At 36.8% G+C, this 9327-nt stretch overlaps 1 protein-coding gene across 1 annotated transcript in view; it reads right to left on the minus strand.

Moving 5' to 3' along the window:
• LOC103609076 (solute carrier family 12 member 1) overlaps window positions 1–4986 on the minus strand; it is a gene marked incomplete at its 3' end in the record, with an annotated part of 40478 nt that extends 35492 nt beyond the window's left edge. Inside the window, exons 1-2 of the mRNA XM_008593449.1 lie at window positions 4962–4986; window positions 3023–3637 (exon numbers count right to left, since the gene is read on the minus strand). Coding sequence (XP_008591671.1) covers window positions 3023–3442 — 420 coding nt within the window. The remainder of the gene's footprint in view (window positions 1–3022; window positions 3638–4961) is intronic.
• Window positions 4987–9327: the final 4341 nt, after the last annotated feature.

The raw sequence follows: 9327 nt of genomic DNA on the forward strand, positions 1-9327 counted from the left end.
GTAACCCATAAATATGTATAATGAAAAAAATAAAATAAAAATTTGAAAAAAATTGCCTAAGTTGTACTATGTCAATTACTTTACACATGATTTAAGTAAACACCATTATTTACATTTTCTGCATGCAAAATCTGTGAAGCGTCTGAGTATTATAACATAATATCTATTCTATTGATCATTTCCAGTTGTGATTTGAAGAACTACCATAAAAACATCAAGGGTCATAAGGAGATGGCAGCACAGCTACATTACACACAGGTCTTCATATCTTATTTGAAATTTGGAAAACAGCGAGAATAGCTGAATAAAATTTGCTAGCAAGGAAGAAAGAGATAAATTGAAGATGGCCCAGATTGTTGATGTCTACAATGGAAGGAGAGCACAGAACATTGGAAGTGGGAAGGGGGAGGAAGGGGGGAGAGGGAGGGAGTTGAGAGATTAATGAGAAATTGGTTAATGGACACAAAAAATGATCATGTACTGTAATGATGAATAAGCTAACTATACTGATTTGGTCATCCATCACATATTGTACACAACTATTGGTAGTCAACTTTGTACCACACAAATATGTATAATCAATTACGCTTCAGTGAAAAATAAATAAAGGAAGAAAAAAAGGAAGAGCACACGGAGGGGCAGACAGGTCTACACAGCTTCAGCAACACTAGAATGGTCCTGACTGTGGGAATGTGCACATTGTAGATGTGATTTTGGATATGCGGATACTTCTACATGATTTAATCAAGATGAAGTACCCTACATCAGTGAGGGTCAAGTTCATAAAAAGAATAACTTATTACTATACTCATTCACAATGATTATTCAGGGCATTGAGCTTAAACCTAATTTTTAATACATTTAATCTGCTATTTCTTTGTGTCTGAAAAAAAGTGCTTTAAGTTAATGTTAGGTCCTTAGACCCATTTTATCGCTTCAAAAATGATACAGTATCCCTAAAAGCTATCAAATCTGTCAAATGCAGCTATAACATTTCTATTGTGTGGTCATTCAAATGGTTTTCTAAACAACTGTTCCTTCAGAGCTTTAAAAACTTCCTTTATTTAAAGATTTACATAAGCTGTGGCTTTAGAAATTACAAATAAGCTACTTTTCTCTCTGTGGAATGTCAGTCCTAAGAACAATGAGAGTTTACTTCATTTCCTTTTTAATGGAGTTAAAATTCTATTTTCTCTTGTCATAAATTGGGGAAGGAGATGAGTGATAATATTTAAATTTTGATATTAATTTTAACAAAGGAAGCAGCTTTAAAAATTATCTCACGTAATGTGGTAGAGTACCACAGAATTTCAAAGGTGGCATAGAATTTCAAAGACTTTTTTTTGGAGGACTTTGGCTCATTTTACTTCTTCAGGATAAATTGAAATCTTTTTCTAATACCCTAAATTTCTTTTTCTGCTTCTACATGTTGGAAACTCATTGTATCCTCTTCTGTCAACTTTCTTTTCCTTTTCTTTCTCCCTTTTTCTCTTCTGCCATTTTCTTTCCTCTCTCCTCATGTAGGAAAGAAAAGTGACATCGCAGTCTGATTTCAGGAGTTTCAAATTGCCTCTCTTCTCAGACATCTTCATGAGGACTATGATTTTGTCTAAAATCACCACATTGCTAACTTTTTAAGTTTGACGCAGTCTGATTTCAGGAGTTTCAAATTGCCTCTCTTCTCAAACATCTTCATGAGGACTATGATTTTGTCTAAAATCACCACATTGCTAACTTTTTAAGTTTGATTTATAGCACCAAATATCTCAGATAAAATATAAATCTTATGTGCATAAAGAAACCAGCCACTTAGCAGAGGGTTGCTGTTATGGTATATAAAACAAGCAAGGTTTGGGTGGGGGAGAAGGGATAAAGGAACAGAGCTAAGAATGTGGATCTTCCTCAGGAAGTCACTCAGTCTCTGGTGGTAGGACCACAGGCAAGGACCCTAGCATCCAAGGGGAGTAAGTTTGGGAGATGGGTTTCCTTCTGGAAAGAAGGATAGGCAGAAACTAAAGGGAGATTTCCCCCTTTAGTTTCTGCCTGTTAAAGAGGTTAATGATTAGCCTCTTTCCTGAGTGCACGATTCCTAGAATCTCTGGAGTGGACAACCATTTAATAAAAAATTACCAAATGAATGAATATGAAAGGAACTGTTTCAATCTTTTTTTTCCCTGTCCTCAAAATTTGGACAAGAGTAAACTACATTTGAATATGTGACATCTAGTTATTCTTTTTAGGAAGTAATTATATTCCATCAAAAATGATATTCATTCTAAACCGTGTTCCAAAAGAGCAGGAAGATAAAGTCCTTTAACATATTTCAGAGCAAGTTATGGAAGAAGAAATCTACTAAGCTTCTAAATGATTTGTTCCAAGATTAGAAAAAGTACTGCCTCATATTTCCAGCAGATTTGGAAACCCTGGATGTATTCCTTAAATAATGAAAAGTTTAGACACTTTTCCTTCTGTACTTAAATTTAATTTAGTTATTTTTATATGCTGAAGTGCATTCAGGAGCCTCACACAAAGTTTTGAAGAGGAAGGGATAAAATGCTAAATATTATACATCTCTGCTCTCTTTTTAAAGAAAATAAAAATGCCCATGCACACTAAAGGCTGGCACCCACCGTATTAAGGACAGCAAGCACAGGTGACTTTTTTTTTTTTTTTAGCAATTGAGTATAGAGACATTAATACTAAGGTGGAGCGAGCTTAGTGCTCAGTTTGACATGTCTAACCAAGTGTGAATTAAATAGCCTATAATCGTAAACAAGCTATGGCATATTGCCTAACTTTCAGAGTCAATTCTTCAGTTCTCTATCCTAAGTCAGTAAACATTTGTGAAACACTTTTTGTGTGTTTTCTGTTTATTGGGAGTTAGGGACAGTTGTGTAAGTAAGATGGATGGTTTGAGATAGACCTCTTCATTTGACTGTTTCACATTCATAGTAGTAAAGAGGAGGCAATGACCTGAAAGAATGAGTAAGGGCGGACACTCTCCCATGCCCTTCAAGCTTACCTTGGCGAGCTGCTCGTGAATGTCAAGTAGGCTGGGCCGGTTGACCTTGGGCCCGCTGACGCTGCCGGTGTTACGATAGTACTCGATCTTCGGGACGGCATCCACGGTGTTGTGGCCAAAGGTTTGCAGGTAGTATGTGTTTGTGTTAGAATCATAAGCGTGAAAACTGGCATCTGTTTTAGCAGTTTCTCCATTATGGAGGAAATTGTCATAGCGCTCCTGATTCCCAGGCCTAAAGCTGATTCTGAGTCTGTTCTGGGTTTCATCCCCAAAAGAGGTTTCTTCGTAATGTGGCGGGTCGGTGTTGCCATCTGCAGCTACACTGCTCTCATGGCTCTCACTTATGACATTAACTTGAAAGCGACTGGCATGACTGGGCACTGAGTCCAGAAACACAGTGGAAGAATTGTTCAGAGACATCTTCCACAATGGATGTTTTTGGACTAAGCTATCAACTTTAAGGTTGATTTTTTTTTTTAAAGCTATATATTTCCTTCTCAAAATAAACACTAATGCAGTTACATTAGGGAGAACTTGGCTTTTGTTTTAGACAAACTCAAAAAATAGATTCTTGATATGTTGTCTCCTATATAATCTTCAGAATGTTCTTCAAAGCTGTCATTGAAAAAGAAAATTAAACTTGTTTCAAGTAATATAAATATATATAAGTAGGGGTGGAGTATGAGGGAACTGTTTTCTTCTATAAGACAAGCGATTTTAAATTCATTTCATTAAAAATTACCTGTCCAGAAATCTTGGTTACCTGGACAATTAAATCCTATAATAAATAACTGGGGGTCTGCTTCAGCAAACAGAATTTCTAATAAACTCATTAAAATGTTACCTATGTTTGTAGTATTTGTTTGGTTTCAGTGCAGTTGTTTTCAATATGACTTTTAGAAAAGGTATATCTTTACCAATTGGGTACAGTAAGAACTGCTGAGAATATTCTCAGCCTGAAACACAGTTCACTGATGGTACTAAATGCTGCAACTGCACAGTATTTTATGGTTGATAGGAATATACATTACACAATAAATAAATTAAAAAATAAAAACTAAAAAATGTTCTTGCTAGTTTATAAAAATCTGTACATATTCAAGTAATAAATTTGTTCCAGAAATATTTTGTTACCTATGCAACAAGTGAAAAATAACATTTTAGAATGTAAATTAAAAAAATAAATTCCATCAAAACGATGCCTCTGTAAATTTTTGAATCTTACTATCCTTCAAAATGTTTCATTTGCTTACACATTTGTTTATTTTGCAGCTGCTATTAAGGAGCCTTAAAATAACATATAAATAATTGGGGTAAGGAAAAAAATCATAGCATTTAATAAAGTTGTATGTTATATCTAGGTAAAATAATCATGCTCTACTGATTCCCTTTAATGAAATGTTCTCAGTAATTGAGAGGCTTATATTTGATTGTGAGATGAATAGAATACATAATAATTTTCACAATTCCATGGTATGAGCCCATCTTAAAACACTTTCTTTAGAATACTATCTCTTCATGAATATCTTAAAATTTGGCTTTTCAAAGAAAGTTCTAGAAAGATAAGATAAATACAAATACTTGCCTCTGCCATAGAGTTATGAAAGCTATTTCATTATGAAAAAAAATCCCAACTTTGACTCTCAAATAACCTTTCCTATGAAATTATAAGTGAAGCTGTTACGTTTTAGCGTTTGCAGCACACCTCTCTTCTCTTCACAGTCCTTGACATCCTTGCCTTTACTCCACTCCTCAGAATCTCTTTATGACATAACACAGACAATTTTTACCCTGCCCAGAAATGTTTAACTTACCACCCAGGAGCCTTCTCTCTCTTCTCTTCACAGTCCTTGACATCCTTGCCTTTACTCCACTCCTCAGAATCTCTTTACGACATAACACAGACAATTTTTACCCTGCCCAGAAATGTTTAACTTACCACCCAGGAGCCTTCTTCTGAGGAAGCATAACCTGCTTCAGCCTCACAAAGGACTATATGGGCACTTAGCTTTCAGCCCAGAATCTTAGGCTTCTTCTTATTGGGTAGAACCTTTCTTGAAAGAGGCGACTGCCCAATGATTGGCCTGGAATACTACTGTAAGCCCTGCCCAGTCATTAGCCCTGAGGAACCTTAAATACCTCATTAACCGGTAACTAGTAGTAAACCATTAATCCTTTTAGACAGGAAGTAAACTAAAGTTTCTTAATTTATAAGGAGAATTGAATTGCTCAACAGCAATCACCCAAAAAATATGAGCATTTTTTCAAATTTTGGGACTCGATAAATTGTGTCCCATTGTCTTATTTAAGATGAGTCCTAGTGATCTCCTATTATTTAGTATGTACACCAAAATATAGTCCTCTAGAGATAACTTCTATACTTTGTAACCAGAAAATGGCATCTGAAATTATTTTATCTTGTCTGTAGTAGATGTCACCTTGACCCTTTTTCACATGGGAAGTGAGCAGATTGAGAGTAGAATAAGTGGTTTATTGAAAATATTTCTACTAAGTGGGGAAACTGTTTCAAGCAGGAATCAAACTGTGGGTATGTTTTCCAGCCGCATTACTAAATGACTTTGTGTCTCCACCTGAAAAAACATTTTTATCAAACCCAGTCTTTGAGTTATGTTGAGGAAAAAGTTCAGCTAAAATCTTTGAGTTGGTGATTATTAAAATAGCAAAAACAATTCCTTCCTGCAGGTTTTGCCACTGGTTTCCAATCAGGGTAACTGAATGAGTCCTCCTCGTGTCTTAGAAGAAGCTATCCAAGGGAATTCCAGTTGTCTGAGTAGCTCGGCTGTGGTGTAATGTGGTGGGTAAGAGCAAGATGCTGGAACTCGATCTACATCCTGCTACTTCTTAGCTGTGTGGACTCAGGAAAGTTATTCAGTCTCTCTGTGACTTAATTTTTTCATCTGAAAATGCATATGTGAGTAGTAATGATACTTAACTTGTTGTAGAGTTGTGAGGATTAAATGAGTTAATTTGTGTATAAGGTTTAGAATAACACTGGTTTGTACATAGTGCTTGCTTTTACTGTTTGATCAAAATTTAAAATTGGCTGGTGGCTTTTACTTGGTTACATACAAGATTCTGAGGTGAATTATTAGAAGTTGGGATAAGTATTATGCCTATTAAAATAGGGGGTAAATTGATGAACAGATATAGGATTAAGAAAAGGGGTTTGGAGATACCTAATTAAAACCCCTTAGATGTTCTTGGTCAGGTAAGTGTCATGCTAATGAGTTGGGCTGATGTCATGAGGCTGTATCAGAAATACAGACAGAATTACAAGTTTATACCTATAACTCATTCTGCTTTTATTTATTTTATTTTGTTAATTTTTTTTTTAAAGATGACTGGTAAGGGGATCTTAACCCTTGACTTGGTGTTGTCAGCACCACGCTCTCCCAAGTGAGCTAACTGGCCATCCCTATATAGGGGTCTGAACCCGTGGTCTTGGTGTTATCAGCACCACACTCTCCCGAGTGGGTCATGGGCCACTTTTAAAGGCCCCCAGTATAAGGCATTTATCTGTTTGAACCCGTGGTCTTGGTGTTATCAGCACCGCACTCTCCCGAGTGGGTCATGGGCCACTTTTAAAGGCCCCCAGTATAAGGCATTTATCTGTTCAACAAAGGGTTCTGACTTCCCATGTAGCAAGTCTTTAGGCATAAAAGTTAGTGACATTTCAGATTCAGCTGGATGGGGTTGGTTGTTTAGATCAGGACTGAGGACAGCTAGGATAAAGCTGGGACCCAAAACTAGTTCAGTTCACCTGACCGGGACAGGGGCTGTGAACTGACATCCTCCATTCCCCACTCTTTCAGGAGCCTCCTATTTATTCTTTAACCTTTTTCTTCTACCAAAGACTGTGAATGCCTCTGATACCAGTCAATTTCCTTTTTCTTGCTGACTGACTGCCTGACTACAGTGTAGTGTGAATTAGTTTTAGTCCTGGTCTTACATCAACCAGACATTTTCATTCTAAGCCTTTTATCTCTAACTGTGAAATGAAAGTCTTTGTTCTCTATTAAGGGGATTCAGACATTCTGGAGCAGATGGGAGATGGTTTGGGGGATATGGACAAAATTACACCATCCATAAGCCTACCTTGAAAGGTGAACCCTTCTTAGGCCTTTCAGACAGTGGGAAAGGTAACAGGAGCAAGCTGTCTGGAGGTACACTCCCCTGTCTTTCCTCCTGTCCTCCCTGACAAGGATCTGGGGAAGAGGCAGCAAGGGGCTGACATGGCCATGACATTGGACATCTATTCCTAGAAGAATTAGCATTTCATGAAATTTCTATATTGAATTCATATTGTAACCAGCTTTTTATATTTTTTATACTGTTTCTATTACTGAAAATTCAGACGTTGACGCTTCACTCACCCTACCCCCCAAAGTCTAAGACACAGGAAAACCATGAATTAAAGCCACACTTTTAGTTAATAGAATTTATCTATTGGAATTGGAATTATTATTATTATTATTATTATCTATTGGAATTATTATCTAAGTGGAATTGGAAATGATAGTGTGGTGGAGTTGATGATGTTCAAAAAGCTTGTGAGAGATGAACTTTTAGAAATGATGCTCATATTTCATAAAATTGTTTTGACTTTTGGTTTTGGGGGTCCTATTTCTTTTGAAATAAAGATCTGGCCTTTTTTTTCCTAGTCACCGAAATGGAGAGTCTAGGTGGATGTCTTCCCTAGGAGACAAACAGAGCCCCTGCTACTTGGATGCATATCCTAGAGAGCACTTTAAAAGCTATTGTCACAAAAGAAATGCCTAGTGTCCTGGCATATATAACTTTCAGTGTTTTCAGTTAAGCTTGTGTCAATGAGGTGTTCTGGGCCAAATTACTAACTGGCTATGAGGTCTTCCAGTCCTACACTCTTGTACCAGCTGGGAAACAAAGAGCCTCCTTGAAGTGAGGGTTTGGTCCAGAAGATCCACAGCCAACAAAGGCAAGTTCTGAATCTACTACAAGATGGAAGCATCGAGGAATCTCACTGAGACAGCTGGTTTTGGAGTGCTATAGACTTGAGCAGTAACCATGTTCATAGTCCATGGAGAAGTCGTGAGGAAGTGTCTGGAGTATAGCCAATGTTAGACTGCCCAAGTTCAATTCCTAATACTCCCTAGCATGGTGACCTTGGAAAAGTTACTTCATCTCTCTCAGTTTTAGTTCCTCATCTGTGAAATTGAGATAAAAATAAAATGGAAATAGTAGTTCCAAATTCAAAGGATTAGCAAGAGTATCAAATAAATGGAAAGCACCTAATTTAGTGTTGTCAGTAAATATGTCTTATTCCTTCTTGTTATGTTCAGCAGTTCTGTGTTCTCAAGTGACATAAATATTTTTGTATTTATTTATCTCCTGCTATATTCCTCCATTCTGACTAGAAGACAGTCAGAATTTTGTAGTTGGAAAGAATTTTAGAAATGTCTAATTCTACCTTTTCACTTCTCAAATGAAGAACATGAAGACTGGAGAGGTTGAATAATTTATTAAGCCATTGCTTCTTAGGGGCTGAGAATCTTTATTACTTCTGATGAGGACAATAAATAATGATGGGAAAGTATGCTTAAACAGTATTTTATGGTTTCAAATTGCTTTCACATTTATTATATCTCAGTGGTTCTCCCAATATTTCTGAAGATTTGAACATTGGGTTTTTTTATCCTTGTTTTGCAGATGTGGAAAATAGGTTACCCTTAGGCAACTTTCTAGGTCATAAGTGAGTTCTTGGCTGGGCCAACATTAGAATTCAAATCTCTGAGTTTAGGCTCCTAATATGAAAAACTTTTCATGGCACTTTAAATCCTCATTCATCTCAGATATCTGGGACTCCAGGCACATTGGTAACATTCACAGGACACTAGAATTGAGAGGGACATTTAAAAGCCTCTGGTTAGGTCTCTCACTGAAGTCTACAGAGATCCATGACTTGCCCAAGCCTGCATAGCTCTAATGGTGGCAGAACTGAAACTACCCTTCTCGTTCTTGATAGAGTGCTTTTTTTTACTAGGTCATGCTAGAAACTCCCTTTTTAATTCTATTTATACAAGGAGTAGGGTGGAGAGTATCTGTGTGAGGCAGGTCTGGTTTGGAATGCAAGCTAAGGGATTTTATTGCAAGACATTCAACAGAAGGAAGAACCAGAAGTATCATCGTGTCGTGAGATTTGGGGACCTTTTGGCCCTGTGGTTGCTTGTAGGGTTTGGATGTTAGTTTTTTGAGGTTGTTTTTTTTTTTTTAACCTGTGAACCCTTTTACCTATGGCTGTTATTAGA

Source organism: Galeopterus variegatus, unplaced genomic scaffold, assembly GCF_000696425.1.
Source record: "Galeopterus variegatus unplaced genomic scaffold, G_variegatus-3.0.2 Scaffold9146, whole genome shotgun sequence".
NCBI lineage: Eukaryota > Metazoa > Chordata > Mammalia > Dermoptera > Cynocephalidae > Galeopterus > Galeopterus variegatus.